Source organism: Aspergillus pseudonomiae, assembly GCF_009193645.1.
Source record: "Aspergillus pseudonomiae strain CBS 119388 unplaced genomic scaffold BDV37scaffold_26, whole genome shotgun sequence".
NCBI classification, from domain to species: domain Eukaryota; kingdom Fungi; phylum Ascomycota; class Eurotiomycetes; order Eurotiales; family Aspergillaceae; genus Aspergillus; species Aspergillus pseudonomiae.
Genome location: NW_022476018.1, coordinates 23,789 through 39,698, shown reverse-complemented (window position 1 = coordinate 39,698; position 15,910 = coordinate 23,789). Strand labels below are relative to the sequence as shown.

The following is a 15,910-nucleotide window of genomic DNA, read 5'->3' as shown; positions in this document are numbered from 1 at the left end:
TCAACGCCAACTTCTTCCTGATCCTATAGCTGAGCACCGAGTTTACACCAAAAGTTTTAGCTTGGCGATCTTGCATTCTAAAATGGATCTACTTACTGAACTCGAGAACCTAGCCCTCGGGGCTGAGAATGAGAACAACACTCTCAAGACCAGACTGATCAATACCCACAGACCCCCTACTCAGCTCAAGGCACGGAAGCGAGACTACACAACGACCTATCTCGTGAAACTCGATGGGCCACTCGTCAGTTCCTCAAAAATACAAGAGATTGTAGGGCTACTAGAACCACCACCTCTAAAAATAGGAGAAGGAGAGCTCGGCGAAGCCAGTTTCTGTCTTATAAACGGCATTACAAGGCTGGCAATTTTCTCAACACTATCTGACTATTCACCAACGTTTATTCGAGTTAATCTGGCAGATAAACGCCTCTCCCAATTACAGCATGTCACCGTGTCTTGGCTCCAATATTGATCCCACGCTTCCTCATCATCGAGCGCAATGTATGGATCAAATGTTCCTTCCTGCTCAGAACCAGTACCCCGTTTGGTACTTCTTTCATGGGACACTTACCGACCCCGAGATTCTTGCGCAGAAAATATCTCTCTTGGAATTACCGGTTCTGCGACAAGCTGCTGTTAAAGGAGGTAAAATTAAGATGTGGGGTGGAAAATATAAAGCTCTTGTAGATGGTTCCTCCTCGGCGATTGTTGATGGATGGGCATATGAAGTTAGTTCGGAGGAGGGGGAAGAACAGCTCCGGTACTATGAGACTGACCAGTATGAGGCTGTAAGGTGCGAAATACATATGGTGGACAGTGGAGAGGTTGTTAAGGGTCTCACCTTCAGATTCATTGACGATTGATAATGGGTCGGGGCGACTACCAGTGCCCATCCTACAGCGGACTAAACTGAGTGGACGGAGACCTCGAAATTTTGAGATATAATACTAATAGCAATGCATTAAGTCTCGTCATATAAATGTACTAATATTACATAAATTCCCCAATCTGCTTGAGGGACTTAGATTTTTTCGATTGCTTAATTGCTTAAAATTTCAATCTACTTACTGACAACCTGTATCGACGTAGTAAGTAGCTTAATACTTAACGCCACACGGCCTTGGACATTTCAATTACTTAGAGTATCTCTCGAATAATGCGCTTACGACTTGAATTTCATAGAAAAGATACGAAGTCACCCAAGTACCCGCTTCACTACCAACCCTGTCCGTTCAACGATCAAATCGATATCCGCCTTGGTAGCATTGTACGGCGGTGCAATCTGGATAATATCGCCATTCTTTCCATCAGCAACTCCGGTACCAGGGATAAAGGAAATCGAGTACTCCGACAGTCCGGTCTTATGGATAAGAGGTGCAATTTTCTGCTCGGCCGGGAAAGGCTCTTTCGACTCTTTGTCCTTGACAAATTCGATCTGCGCATGGTGTTAGCCACTGCTTTCCGACTCCAGGGACATCTATCCACATCGCTCGGATTAAGAAGGCCAATACTTACACCCCAGAAAAAGCCGCGACCACGGATATCGCCTACATGTTTGTGGTCGCCAAGCTGTTCTCTCAGGCGGCTGCCCAGATACTCGCCCAAGGTCCGGACATTCTGTAGCAGATTCTCTTCCTTGATGATTTTCTGAACTTCATAGGCCGCTGCGCATGCAACTGGATGGCCCTGGTATGTCTGGCTATGTATGAATCCGCCGGTGCCTTGCTCAAGAGCGTTAATAACCCTCTTGTTGACCAGCAAAGCCCCAATAGGGGCGTAGCCACCTCCCAATCCCTTAGCGACTGTCTGGAGGTCGGGCACAATGCCTTCTTGCTCCCACGCGTGGAGCGTGCCGCAACGGCCCATACCGCTCATCACTTCGTCAAGTATGAACAGCGCTCCGTGGCGATCGCAGACTTTCTTCATCGCCTGAAGGTAACCCGGCACTGGGGGGACGCAGCCTAATGTCTGTGAATGCATGGGTTAGATAATCGAACAAAGTCTTTAGATAGAAACTCACTGTTCCCGAAACCGTTTCTGCGACAAAGGCGCACACGGTGCTGGGGCCTACGGCTTGGAATTCATCCTCCAGTTCTTGTGCCAGTCGAGCAACATAGTCTTCGTCTGTTTCTTCCGCTCGTTTTCCTCTGTATGAGTAACATGGAGATACGTGGGAAACATTCGTGGTTAGTATTGGGGCATAAGGTGCCCTACGCCCAGCATGTCCTCCCAAGGAAAGAGATCCAAGCGTGTTTCCATGATAGCTTTGGCGACGGGCGATAAATCGGGTCCTGGAAGGTTCCGGGTTTGGCAGCTCGAGGAAATACTGACGTGCCATTTTCAGTGCAGCCTCGATCGCTTCGGTACCTGGTGACACTATGAGCTACATGATCCGATGAATTGGGATCATCCAGTATGTCATACCAGAGCTGACAATGAAAGCTTTAGATAGTTGATGTTGTGTCGATTCAGATAACAACGCCGCCAATTTCTCCGATGCCTTGCTGGTGAAGAAGGGAGCGTAGATGTAGCTGACGCTTTGCAACTGACGCATTATAGCATTATTGACGCGAGAATTGTTGTGACCGATACATGCCACTGCCGCACCACCACTGGCGTCGAGAATCTCCCTTCCACCCTCGGCAATGAGATAGTTTCCATTACTGCCAACTATTGTCGGAGGTCGGGTGTCCAGCTTTGAGTGAAGGATGGCACTTTTATCTCCTGTCTTTGGTTTTATAGATGTGTGATTTGGTTCACCGTCGTGTACCTTCTCTGCCTCCACCGGCCTATGTCTTGCGGCCGTCAGGGAAAATCGGCGAAGAGAGATCCCTTTCCGGACTCGTGCTGCATCGGACAGCGAACGTGAAACTGTAGGGCGCATGACTGTAGTACTATCATGAAACAAGATCACAGATCAAGGGAATGAAACTGAAATCGACCGGGGCTAGGATGCAATGATATAGTCACTTGAACCTAGGGTAGCATCAGTCGATTCGACCACTTAATCACATATACTGATCCTTTAACGGGCTTATCGCACCTCTTAGATTCAATGTGAGTTGGGAATGCGTGTCCGTTTTGGTTATGGAAGTCCCTTGCGGGTCCGATTTGTTGGATCGCCGAAAGGACCGCAGATAGACAAGACGTCAGAAGAGTCGGATAGGCTCCCACTTCCGAGCATCCGAGATGCAACTTTGGAACTTCAATTTCTCCGCACCGCCCCTCCCTTTTTCTCGCTGCAGATCGTCAAGGCCCGAGCTGGGTAGCCCTTTAATAAGAGGAACTAAGCGCTGATCATATTTCCCACCTTGTATGAGCTACTCGTGCGATAAGGTTGCATACAAAGCTCCAGTTCCTTGTCCGCCGGGTGCCCCGCATCAAACATGATGGCCTGCACAACCCTTGATATGTCAACCTTTTATAAGCTTGATGGAGATTTCTCTCGATATCCTTCTATTAGAGCCAAGGAATCGTATCGTATCGCTCTCTACTAGTGAATTGTGACTTCTCGGTGGCGAAGGTTTATTTATAACACTCGGTTGTTTTGTTTGCCCTACCAGGATCATGGACCACCATGGGATATATTCACCACAGCACGTTTGGCCTAGAGTCCAATCTCTCGATGCTCCTTTGTTCTGGACATAAAGTCTTTGGGATGAAGAATGGGGTCTCTGCACAGTGCTGTCTTACTACGGAATGATTGAGATGTATGGCGGCCAGGAGGGCCCATCCCACTCGGAGCAGATTGAAGATGCAATCAGCTCCGAGGACATCGAGAAGCTGATCCAATATTGCAAGAACTATGATCCCTATTCCGAGGAGTTATCTCTCTCTAATTCGGATTTCCAACCCCACGCTCCAGAACCTTCGTACAAACTGGCTAAACTGGAAGAGGCGGAGTGAAATACTCTTCTACGAGGCAAATTCTGCAATGGCCATGCTTACCAGAAGCTTGCCAACCATTACCAAATTTGGGCATTAAAATTATGTTGACTGTCAGGTTCTCATGCGAAAATGTTGATAAATATATAGGCTTTATCTTGAAGGTGGAAATGAGTTCTCCTGGTACCGTTCATCCACATCTTTACGCTAAGCAGGCTAGTTATGATGACCCTGCGGGAAGGATTGCAGTGAAGATCACGGCTAAACTAGGAAACGGAGAGGATTATTCACTGTACGCCCAGCAGCCAGACGATGGGTGGAAAGAGCCAATGCGGCTGAATACCGTGTTTGACTGGTTCTCCGGTACAACTCTGGAGCAGACTGCAGCCAAAAACCCACCGAGGAGATATATCTATATCAGTCAAAAAGATTACGAGAAATATTTTGCCAGACAACTCTCAACATTCGTTCGGGGGGGTTCACCGATGACAGTCTTCCTAAACACAGCTTGTGTTGTGGGAGACCGAGCAGATAAGAAGGGCAAGACTCAAACGCGGCCAATCAGCTAGACAATCGGTTGTAATCGATGATCGAGCCTCACAAGATGTGGGTGAAGAATCGATAGAGCAAGATAATCCAGACAGGGAGTCACCCGAGGAAGCAGCCTCAGAAGGAGGCGATATCGCAGAGAGGAAGGACGAGAATGTGCAAGGAATGCGAGAGTAGTTACGTTGTTATACTTCTGGCATGTAGAATACTGGCAGGATTCTCTATGAGTTAGTACTAGAAGTGTACAATTCCCATGTCTTCTGGATCCTTCTGATCTGGTAGCCTGGTCACATTCTTATATGAAAGACGTTTAGTTCAAGTTTCTCTATACAAATAGCCTGGTGTTGTTCTTTTGAAAAGGTTTATAATACGCAGGTCTAGGTCAGGTATAGTATGTCCTATTATATCATTGATTTACATCTTCCAAGTGTTAAATTAACTATGAGCCCAGAGTGTTCAAAGATCTTTTTCTGCATATTTTGACTGAACATAATCGATTTTGAGAGATAATCTCTTAGTTGCTGCGAGCAATAATATATAGGCAAGGTGGCCGAGCGGTCTAAGGCGCACGGTTCAGGTGTACCTGACCATCACAGCTTCATCAGGAGTTTCCGTGTCATTAATTTGGCGTGGGTTCGAATCCCACCCTTGTCATCTCTTTCTTCTCTTTTTCAAGATCTTTTTCTTGTCACATTCATTTTACCACTTTTTTTGTGGTCCAGAAGTTATCAAACTGCGCTAGTTATTGGAGGTATAAGTAAAGTCTTTCCTATTATACAGGTGATAAGTGACTGTTACGCCCGGGGCTTCGTCGTCAAGTCCTAAACCAGTTAGCGGATCACGCGCAGAGGGTTACTTAATCTAAAGTCGTTCCTTGACTTCCGTCGTCGCTGGGTCGCGGCCTTAGAGGGTTGAGGGTCGTGATTAGGGATGCAGTCGACGCAAGACTACTGTCGATACTGAACTTGAGTCCAAAGAGCCAGACCTACCAAGTACATATACTCGATAGTTAAAAAAGTACAAATACATTAAGACTAGTTTACTAGCCAAGGTAACTCTGTAATAATAATTTAAATTAATTATAAAGAGCCTAAACTAAGTATATAAATAAGTATCTTTATATACCCTCCAACCACCTACTCCTATCGTGACTTTTTTTAGAATAGATCATAGGATATACCCAATAGTCGTGCGTAGCGTTATATACTACCGTTAAATAAATTATAAATTTTTTTAACTTAATTTCGCGACTTTATAGCGCCGATTATTATATTAAACTATATAATATATATTTTAATTTATTATAAATAAAATATAGCTATTTCTTTTATTTTTAATCGCGTTTATGTTAAAATATATTAACTTATTAATATTATTTTTAGACTGGCATTTGGCTAGGTTAGGTTAATTGTAATGGTTAAAAATACACGACTAGAGTAGTACGGTTTAACCGGTAAACCCGACCCGAACCTACACCAAACCGGCTCCGGGTTGGTTTCGGTTTCTAGATCTAGGAACCGCTCCGGTAGAGTGGTATAACCTAACTGTTATAACCTAGCTATAACTTAACTTAACTAAGGTTAGTTAAGTTAAGATACAAAATTTTTTAATTAATTTTAATTTTAATTAAATTAAAATTAATTAATCTCTTAACTATAGTTAATTATAGATTAAAATAATTTAAATTATAATAATTAAATTAATAACTATAGATTAATTAATAATTAATATGTAATAGTTTTATAATATTTATTATATTGTTTTTAATTTATTTTATTTTTAAAGATATTACTAATTATAATTAATAATTTATTATATATTTGTTATAGACCCTTGTCTAGCGCACCTTATCGAAGGCGGACATACAAGGCAGAACAATGATAGGATAATCATAGCCGATCCCTAAGTGGAAGGTACCCAACAAATCATTTATCTAGTAATTATTCGGGAAGGGCCATAAATACTAATAATAGCTTTATCATATGATACCTACTCCAGTACCTACTCTAGAGAAAGTATACTGGGGGTATACAATACTATATATTATAATTAGATATATTCTATAATCTATCCCTAGAGAAGTTACTATAGAAATAGATACTTTAGGATATATAAAGATACTTATTTTATATACTTAGTTTAGTTCTTTATAATTAATTAAAATTATTATTATAGAGTTACCTTTAGTAATATAATTAATTTTAATTTATTTATACTCTTTAACTATTAAATATACGTATTTAATAGATTTAATTCTTTAAATTCAAATCTAGTATTAACAATAGTCTAGTATTGACTATATTTCTATAATAATAAAAATCAAGTATTGATAGTAGTTTAATATTAACTATATTTTTATAATGATAGTAATCTAGTATTGACAGTAGTCTAGTATCAACTATATCTCTATAATAACGGAAGTCAAGTATCGACTTCAAGTTAGTAACTCTCGAAATATAGTCCGCTAACTAGTCTTAGACTTGATAATAAAGCCCTGGATATAATATATTAATTACCAGTCTATATAAATTAAACCACGTTTAGATTTAAAATTAATAATATATCTTCTCAATTATCCAGTAGTAAAAAAATTCTAGTTAAAAATATTTTACTAGTAGAAACTAATTTTAAGAATAATAAATCTATAAAAAAATAGTTAAAATAAATAAAAAATATAATTACTCAGCTAATTAGCAACGCCAAAGAAAAAAATTAAAAAATCGAAAATTTTAAAATAAAGCTCGGAAAAACTGAAAAAATTTAGAAAAAATATAAAAATTATATTACTTAATTTAATAATTAAATTAAAGCAGCGATACCTAAGAATATAATTAAAAAAATAAAATTATTAAAAATTAAGTTTTTTAACAGAATTTACTTTAAGTTATAAATATTTCTAATGTAAATAAATATATATATTTATATAAATAGAAGAAATTTTATTGACAAAGTTAATAAGATTATTTTTATATCTACTTATTTATGTAGAATAGTATAGAACTGGTTTAAATTATATATTTAAAAATATTATAAGATTATACTAAACAAATAGTTAAATACTATACGAGAATTATTTACTAATTTAAAAAATCTACGTAAATATTTTAAATAAATCTTTAGAAATATTAATACTAAAACTATAGCTAAATATAAACTAAAGTAATTATATTAATAAAATAATATATTAATTTATATAGTAGAATTCCAATAGATTATATTTAAAATAGACTAGAATAAAAAAGTCTATATATCAATTTTTATTAATAGTTTTAAGAAATATATAAAAAATAAATTTATATAAATTGATAAATTAGCTACGCTTAACAAAACAATCGACTTTACTATTAAAATAAATAATCGATACTATAAATAATTTATAGAAAAATAGAATAATAAAATCTAGAAAAAAGACAAATATTAATACTAAAACTAATATAAATTTAATAATTAATAAAAATATATAAATATAAAGCACAGTAACTTCTATAGATTAAAATTTATAAAATTAAATATTACTAAAAGGCGAGATTAATATATTAGTATCTTTTAATAAAAACGCAAATATAAAAGAAAAGAGAAACTTTATTATAACTATAAAAAAATAAGATATATATTAAAAAATTATTAATAAAAAAGAAATAATTATTAATTAAATAAAAAATCTTAATAAATAAATATAATAGAAAATAAATTAAAATTATTAAAAAAAATATAAATCGTAGAAATGCGATTTGCTGAGTCTATGCCCTCTTGGGCCGCCCCCTCCGTTGGGTTTAGCGTCCGTCTCCGCCGCGCCGTATCCCGTATAGCGTCGTCTGTTTGCGGTTTAGCCTGCCTGTATCAGGCTTGGTGCTCGGGACTATCCCGGAACAGGATCTGCCGCCCTGTACCGCCCGACCAGCTATCTTCGCGATCTATATAAACCTGCGGTGCGTCGCTCAACGACAATGCTCCTTTTTTCCATCAATTTCGTTTCCCCTAGAACTCCAGGCAGCAGCAACATCCCTGGTCGGCTGACGTGTCCCCTTGTCAGCTGAAAACTCTGTATCTGCAACACAGCCCCTTCTCCACTCGCGAAATTGAATTGACCTCCCTGTTTCGAAGGAGAATGAGGACGGATCTTGTCAGCCTATCCTGCAGGATTCGATGGGCGACTTTTTTCATCCCACCATATACATTCAAAGGGTGCCCTTTCATCTTGGATTTCACATTGTTAGGTATTGAAATTGACGTCCTGAGTTGCAGTGCTTTGGTATCTCGCGTACCCTACAGCCGGGATGTTTTTGCCCTCACGCGGTGGGCAAAGTACGGTGGAAAAAGGCAGCAGGTAAAGTGGAAACCAATGTTGACTCTTTGCTCTGAGATGGCTTGCGCGGACCCCAAAAACGCCTTGTGGCGTTTTACGAATGTAACGCAACACTCGAGCTAGGTGTCTCCTCTCCAACAGGCCATCGCTGAACATGTATGTTTACCCTTAGTTATCGACCCACGAGCCAATTTCCGAACTCATAGCCAATTGCAAAAATACCTCATGGAAAGCTGCGGCTGAACTGACGCTTTTCGATTGACTTTGGGCTCTCATGTCTGGAGTAAGCTGTAAGCAGTGCGTTGTTGCTGGTCAAAAGGGGAAGTCTTTTGGGTTGATCTTTGCACTACTGAATTATTTGCTGGCACATAGCAACGCTGCAGCGCCACTTGATCCATTTTCAACCAAGTAATCAGGCACTCCTACGGTGGACACGTTTTTGGTTCTTTTCGCCGAGGCGGTTCGGCGGTCTGCTCGACACGCTGCTCAAACATGATACGTCGCCGATCGAGTTCGTCCGCGGCTGCACCGAATTACGGCGCTTTTGGAGTGCCTCGTCCTATAAGTACTGTCGACCCTTTTGCTTTGCTCAGAGGAACCAGTAAATATATCTGATCTGCCCTCACACGCTTCTCTTCCACGCTTCTCTTCCACAATTGCCATAACCATTGAAACTTATACCCGGTGTGAGCCAGGGAGCTTTTCGAGATATGCAGGTGAACCTTGATCAAATAGAGTTCTACTACGGCCCCAGCCACCAGAAGCCTCGAAGCACATTGGCCTCTACTGGTGGAAATCGACCAACTCTCACCCATGTTACACAGCCGTTTCAGCGTTCTTCTTTTGCCACTGAGTCTGTCTTCATCCAAGCACAGGCACCGACGAATATACTAGACTCTTCGGCACCCCCAACGCATGAACGGCCCTCCACTGGTATCACAAACCCACAGAATGTGTTTGATGTCGAGATATCCAATTTCTATGGCGGAGCCGCATCTCAACCACAAATGATTACAGAAAATAAATGTCTGGTTACTACAGATATACCAGGGATTCCTGAATCTCCATTGGATCTCATGAAATGCCCCCTATCATTATCAAAGCCACCAGCATTTGAAGACTCCACTACACCGACGTCGCCAACAACAAACGAACTTGAGCAAGAAAATGCTCTGTCCAGTAATATTCTCGATGCGATTGACACGGCAACTTCTGACCACTCCATATCGCCTATTGTCGCATTTGAATCATCGAGCAATGTGCCTAGCAGCCTTTCCATGGGCGGTGATTTCCAGCAAGAACCGGTCAACAATGCTATAGACACGTCACCTTGCATCCCAGATCATGATAGAGATCCATGTATAACGACAACGAATGCTCCGGAGCAGACCGGAAATCTCGAAGTGGCTGAGGACAAGTCCATTCCATCCTGCCAACCTTATCAGTCGAACGCACCCTCTAGCCCAGAATGTTCCGCTAGCCTAGCAACCCCGAGCGTCGATAGACTGGAATCCTACCCATCGATTGCTGTTGTTGTACCGGTACCTCCATGGGCGCGAGGGAAAGTTACCAGGACAAGCACAAGGGTCGCCGCGGTGGCTTGCAAGAAACGGCTTCGAGCTAGTGGCGGTGACAATGACCACCAGGATCCTGAAGTATCAATTGCTGACGCAACTCGACAGCGCCCGAAGATAAAACCAAAATCTAGGGTGAAGTCTCTTCATCATTCACTGGGCGGTCAAAACCCCGTTCCATGTGATCGTTCTGGTGCTATCCACAAGGTCCGCGGGAGAGCTATCCTCACAGTTGAGTCCAGTGGGCCGAGGCCAGCATATTATTTCACATTCGTTCCCGAGGCTGGTCCGATGCGGGCTCAAACCCCTCCGGCCGACATGTCGGGAAAACAAAGGCCATATACCTCAGACGAAAATGCACTGTTGGTGCGGCTGAAGAAAAGAGAGACAATGTCATGGGCGGAGATTGCTGCACACTTCCCTGAACGAAGCGTATCATCCCTCCAAGTCCACTACTCAACCAAATTAAGCCACAAGGCTACCACGCAAGCTGAAAGGCCACGAAGACGCCGATGAGAGGCACTGAACTCGAGAGGGCCTATGCTAAAAGAAGCGAATAGATACATTCAGTCTTTTTGCCTTCCGACCGTCGACTCTCCTTCCTGATAGTGAAAGCCAAATATCTGAAGAACTATTAACTCTTGAAGAGGAACCCCTGAATTGCCCAAGGGATGTTTGTATCATCTGTTACAGTTTATGTTGCTTGTTCAACGTCCAGTTACCCCGATAAATTTCTCTCCAGACGAACAGACTTTTCGTAAATAAATAAACTCGGTCCAAGATGGGTACACATAGCCTTCGACACAGAGGCTTTGCCCCGACCAATCTAGTAAATATAAGTTGAGCCACAATAAATAAGATTCATTTGTATAAATGCAATGCTGTTACTTGAAATGGGAATTTAGTTAGAATTCCAATAGATCGAAATCAAAAATTAAAAACAATGACAAATGAAAGTCGGATACAGGAAAGGAAGAGTTTGGGATTAACAACTGTCCGTAGAGGGTAGCCGCTATCTCCACCTGGCTCGGTCTAATCAGGGTCTATTTCATACTTAATTTAGCCCTGGATTGCTGCTTGAGGGAATACAATGTTTCTGCCTCGCGGAAAGATTGGACTCCCTCTATCGAGATGTGATCAATTTCGAATCCCAAACGATAGACCACTGCGCCTGGCCCAAGAGCAGACAAGTATCTCCGCAATTGCTTCCTCGTTTTCGCAGCGACGAATGGATTTGCTTTGAACCCAAAGTAGTTTTTGTATTCTAACCAGTGACACAATTTCCCATGGATTGATACAGGCTTCAGGAACCGAATATCAGGTGTTGGTTGCAGGTTTCGTTCTTTTTGCTCACTTTCAGTGAGGAACCGATAGTCCATTGCTCTTATTTGGTCGGTAAAGCTGTTCTCCGCTAGCTGCGCATCCCTCATCTTTTTCTGCATTCTCTCCTTCCCTTCGGGCGTGTTGTCAGGTGGCAAGAGACGAAGGGCAGCCTCGATGAGGGCCGCGACAATCATATGATCTAATTGTGTGTTGATATGTCGCAATAAGGTATCCACATCAGGCTTGATAAAACGGAGGCGACAGGCCATTCTAAAAATGGGCATGACTGCATCCCGAGGCACTCCGAGATATGCGGGATAGATATCTGTGACGGCGACCCCAATCATCATTGGTAGAGAGCTATCACTCCGTCCTTGCCTGGCGCGTTGTGGCCCTTTGGAACGGACATTGGGGTGGCATGAACGGCCGACTAGATGTACACTCTGACACTTTGAATTTTCCATGTGCTGTTTCTTTGACCGGGGAGATTTAAAGAATTTCTGACATCTATCACAGCAGTGCTTAGAGGATCGAAGGTGCTGTTCCAGAGATTTTATATCCAGAAAATGTTGCTGGCAGTGTTGACAGTAAGCCATAATAAACGCAATGTAGTCAAGGAGAAGCAGCACTGGTCAAAGCGTTCAAAGGAATAAGTACTGAAATCGCACATAAACATGAATTTAGTCTTTGTTTCTAAAAGGGCTGCCGAACTTAAATAAACTCCTAAAGATATCTCCATCCCGAGATATAACCGATGGTCTTCATACAATATGTGTTTTTATGGTGACGTATTGGGCAACAGCCTTGATGGCTGGCGGAGGGGATGGGAAGAGAGGTGATCGACATACATGAGAATGCAACGACATGACTCGCGAGTACCAACACACTATTATATCAGAGCTGAAATATTGGTCTCGTTGCAGTTGGAAATAAGTGCTGATTGGAAGGCCTGCATAGTCGCTTAGGCTGACATTGAAATACGTCCAATGGGCCACGTGTGCCTCTTTCCGTTTTTAGCTATATACATAGACTCAAGAATTCCTCCTGGTCTCTCTGTAGAGTATATCCATGTTTAGATTTAATGTGTTTATAACCTGGTTGATAACCTATTTGATTTTTCTTGAACGTTGTTTGTCCAAGTGTTTTTGTATAGCATATTGTCGGAATTTGACTTTTCACCAACAGCTCTTAACAGTGAACTCTGAGAATATTCCGTAAAAGAGGGAATACCTATAGTCTAACTAAAGACTGATCAGCCTGTTGTTCATTACTATAAGACGTTGCTGCGCGAGGCTGAACGAAGCTGAATCCCGTAATTACAGCCGACAGTAAACAGTCAGCTAGAAAAGCACCGCCAAGGCCTTATCTTGGTTGAGGAGAAAACCAGCTGGTCTGAATTCGTCTAAGCATGGTCACCAGACCCAACTCACCACCAATCGGCTAACCGTAACGGCTCCGGTTTGCCTGGGGTTTCCATGTCTGCCTTCTTGATGTTCTTTTCAATTTAATCTTGAATTGGCTAGTGTGGCATTGCCTTCTTTTCCTTAACCCTTTTACGATCTAAGAGGGAGCAATGGAACAAGAACATACTTGCATGATGAAGCCAATCAACAACTACAGCGTGTCAGTATAGTATTGGCTATGTATCCAACGAAAAGTATGTAAAGGCTTGCCAAGACAAAAGAATCGCTGGCTCTAACGGATGGCTTTTATTACCCTGTTATGACTCATGCAGTCACACATAACGAGGGTAATAAAAACCAATAAGATAATTACAGAATAGCACTAAAGAAGGAAAGGGTAGCAATGATAACCGCCACCAACGCAAATGTGTAGCTCCCCGCTGTCAGCCCCATGTTTATACTCTGTCCGACAGCAGCCCCGAGAATGGTAATAAGAATGTTAAGCAACACGGCCAGACCAACTAGAACCAGCAGTCTCTGCGTGTGCCACCCGTCCACCAGTAGCAGAGCTAGAATACCCTCACCACAACCATCACATGCATCGAGAAAATGTGTAGTTTCCAAGTCCCTGTATAATAATCAGTCAGATTTGATTGCTTAAGTACTGTATTGTTTACCTGTAACGAGTGATGAAACCACGATATTCGAGGAATTCTAGGAAATCACTCCTCCCTCTAGAGCTCCAGTAAAACTCTAGCAATGCCTCACTATGCTCCAGCTTTCGCTTTTTCCGCCTTAGCCGATGGTGGTGCTCCAGTGAGCAGTAAAACTGGGGGTACTCCTCAGTGCCGCCCATAGTCAGATTTCTACAATTCTTGGGGCGAGAACATGGGATAAGCGTTCCGTCTTCACTGAAGCCTGCGCTGCACTCTGGGTGAAATTCACATTGTTCTAGCGCTCTTTCGAACCTTTCTACTTCGGCGGCAATATCGATGGGCAATATCATAACCTCAACCTCTTTGCTGTTCCTTTGCCGTAACACATGCATCTGCAGTTCAAATCAGTTCTAGTTAACAGGAAGAACTTTTGCTCGACGAACCTTGACCATTTGTATCTTGATTGGGCCACGAAGTAAAAGACGTCTCCACCATTCAAACATACGTTCGAAGTTGTGTGCTTCAAGAAGTTCACCTGATAGTATCGGCACATCTCGGGCAAGACTTTTCGCTCCCCGATTGTAGCATACCAGATACATTGTTCATTTCCACGCCCGGCCGCATCTCTGCATAATGTCTGTATTTTGGAAGGTTTCCCAGTATCCTTGTGATGTAAGGATACCAAAGGGTGAGATTCGATATCCCCGCCCTTTACGTGGGCTATGTCTTGGCTATAAGTATCTAAGGAGGTTGGACATTTGACACGGTAGCCTTCAGTAGCGGACATTGAGAGCTCCAGCTTCTAGGCAGTAGAGAGCAGAATCTGCTAAAGTACAGGGCTTCAAAATTAAGAAAAAAAAAACTTTTGGAACACGCTTTGCTTTACACATGTGTTTTCCGTTACTTTCGGCGAGTCAGCTAGTGTCAGCCTCTGCGCGAGGGGAGGGGCTATGCTGTTTCTCGGAATGCTGCCAGCTAATATAAGCCATAAGAGTTTATGTGATAAGCTAGCATGGATCTTCCGAATGAATAGATCGAATTTAGGCACAAGGTGTTTGTCTGTATCATATGGGCTGATGCCTGATTTTGCGACTGCCACGTCACGTCCCCTCTTAGCCCCTACGATAGATTTCCTTATATTCATGACTGTGTCCCAGTGTAAGAAGTGGTCATGCTATTCGATATTCCAAGCGTCCTAATTCTTTAATTCATAAAATCCGCAATTTACTATTTAAATTCGCTCATGCCTTCACAAAGATACTACGCTGTTGCTCAGGGCCGCCCTCCTGCCCCAGGCATTTTCTTATCTTGGTACGCTATCTACTAAGTCTGAGGGTGTGATAGCTCCCTCAATAATTACGTACTTTTCCTAACAGTATACGGTAGGGATGTGACGAAATCTTTAGTCAATGGATATAAAGGCTCACTTTTCAGGGGATTCTCAACCCTTGAAGGCGCAACAAACTACTTGGCCGAGAAAAACGTTCCAGAAGACCAGAGAGTAATTCGAAGCGCCTCCGTGGATGAACTACAAGCATGAGTATTTGTTTCCAATATGCGTTGGCGGACGACTTGCTCGTGGAGAAATGTGTGTGATCACCAAACTTGGTATTATCATTGTCATATACCCACCGCGTCCCTATTAAGAATGTGTATCAAGAAATTAATATTGCTATCACTGTAGAATGCTGTCTTAAGTATCCTTAGCCATGACTAATCTTGGTATTATGGTTTGACCACACTTCATGAAGAAAATACAACAAACTGGCTGTAAGGAGAGAGAAATAGATGATGCGTTCCACTGAATTACTTGTCGCTGTCGAGGGTGTTGTTGAGTTTCTACTGCTATGAACAATGATGCACTATATTATTATTCCACACCTTTACCTTTATCTTACTAATTTGGGGGACATAAAGAAAATATCTATAAAAACAGACAAAGATTATGCAAGGCACTAATTCCGTGTATACTGAATTATAAGTGACTATGAGCACAGCAATCCACATGCTAAGATGTCTATCTGAACGAATTATACATCGCCAACCTTCCGTAAGGGGGTATGGTTGCAACAGAGTAGACCGCCGTCGAAGTAGGACTGATGTCGAAGTAGGACTGCCGGCCATATGCGATGAAATACCCAAGAGTTAGTCCCCCAGTTAGACAACCCGGCTCTCGTCAGCAATCTTTTATAACATTGAATTATTTCCTAGAAT

The 15,910-nt window shown here is 41.9% G+C and overlaps 8 protein-coding genes and 1 non-coding gene across 9 annotated transcripts; 5 read left to right on the top strand and 4 right to left on the bottom strand.

Moving 5' to 3' along the window:
• Window positions 1-82: 82 nt before the first annotated feature.
• Window positions 83-863, top strand: BDV37DRAFT_282203 (gamma-glutamylcyclotransferase family protein; the record flags this gene model as incomplete). Its single annotated transcript, XM_032086988.1, has 2 exons — window positions 83-271; window positions 420-863. 2 exons carry the CDS (start codon window positions 83-85, stop codon window positions 861-863), a joined length of 633 nt encoding a protein of 210 aa, XP_031942283.1.
• Window positions 864-1,153: 290 nt separating this feature from the next.
• On the bottom strand, window positions 1,154-3,261 carry BDV37DRAFT_246196 (pyridoxal phosphate-dependent transferase). Its single transcript, XM_032081724.1, has 5 exons — window positions 3,044-3,261; window positions 2,425-2,976; window positions 2,021-2,367; window positions 1,516-1,968; window positions 1,154-1,435 (listed from the first exon to the last, which is right to left on the bottom strand). Exons 2-5 carry the CDS (start codon window positions 2,882-2,884, stop codon window positions 1,196-1,198), a joined length of 1,500 nt encoding a protein of 499 aa, XP_031942282.1. The 5' UTR covers window positions 2,885-2,976; window positions 3,044-3,261; the 3' UTR covers window positions 1,154-1,195.
• Window positions 3,262-4,055: 794 nt separating this feature from the next.
• BDV37DRAFT_282201 (uncharacterized protein) lies at window positions 4,056-4,454 on the top strand (the record flags this gene model as incomplete). The annotated part of the gene is made up of 1 exon (XM_032086987.1): window positions 4,056-4,454. The coding sequence occupies one exon, from the start codon at window positions 4,056-4,058 to the stop codon at window positions 4,452-4,454; it is 399 nt and encodes a 132-aa protein (XP_031942281.1).
• Window positions 4,455-4,974: 520 nt separating this feature from the next.
• On the top strand, window positions 4,975-5,088 carry BDV37DRAFT_t91. Its single transcript has one exon. It is a non-coding gene; the product is annotated as a tRNA-Leu (tRNA).
• Window positions 5,089-9,450: 4,362 nt separating this feature from the next.
• BDV37DRAFT_282200 (uncharacterized protein) lies at window positions 9,451-10,830 on the top strand (the record flags this gene model as incomplete). The annotated part of the gene is made up of 1 exon (XM_032086986.1): window positions 9,451-10,830. The coding sequence occupies one exon, from the start codon at window positions 9,451-9,453 to the stop codon at window positions 10,828-10,830; it is 1,380 nt and encodes a 459-aa protein (XP_031942280.1).
• A 176-nt stretch (window positions 10,831-11,006) lies between these two features.
• On the bottom strand, window positions 11,007-12,473 carry BDV37DRAFT_246188 (uncharacterized protein). Its single transcript, XM_032081723.1, has one exon. The coding sequence runs from the start codon at window positions 12,231-12,233 to the stop codon at window positions 11,358-11,360; it is 876 nt and encodes a 291-aa protein (XP_031942279.1). The 5' UTR covers window positions 12,234-12,473; the 3' UTR covers window positions 11,007-11,357.
• Window positions 12,474-12,920: 447 nt separating this feature from the next.
• On the bottom strand, window positions 12,921-14,882 carry BDV37DRAFT_246186 (uncharacterized protein). The gene is made up of 3 exons (XM_032081722.1): window positions 14,140-14,882; window positions 13,718-14,088; window positions 12,921-13,668 (listed from the first exon to the last, which is right to left on the bottom strand). Exons 1-3 carry the CDS (start codon window positions 14,293-14,295, stop codon window positions 13,410-13,412), a joined length of 786 nt encoding a protein of 261 aa, XP_031942278.1. The 5' UTR covers window positions 14,296-14,882; the 3' UTR covers window positions 12,921-13,409.
• BDV37DRAFT_246182 (uncharacterized protein) lies at window positions 14,883-15,902 on the bottom strand. Its single transcript, XM_032081720.1, has one exon. It carries the CDS (start codon window positions 15,818-15,820, stop codon window positions 15,542-15,544), a length of 279 nt encoding a protein of 92 aa, XP_031942276.1. The 5' UTR covers window positions 15,821-15,902; the 3' UTR covers window positions 14,883-15,541.
• On the top strand, window positions 14,883-15,902 carry BDV37DRAFT_246185 (RNase H1/viroplasmin domain-containing protein). The gene is made up of 2 exons (XM_032081721.1): window positions 14,883-15,007; window positions 15,083-15,902. The coding sequence occupies exons 1-2, from the start codon at window positions 14,940-14,942 to the stop codon at window positions 15,234-15,236; spliced, it is 222 nt and encodes a 73-aa protein (XP_031942277.1). The 5' UTR covers window positions 14,883-14,939; the 3' UTR covers window positions 15,237-15,902.
• Window positions 15,903-15,910: the final 8 nt, after the last annotated feature.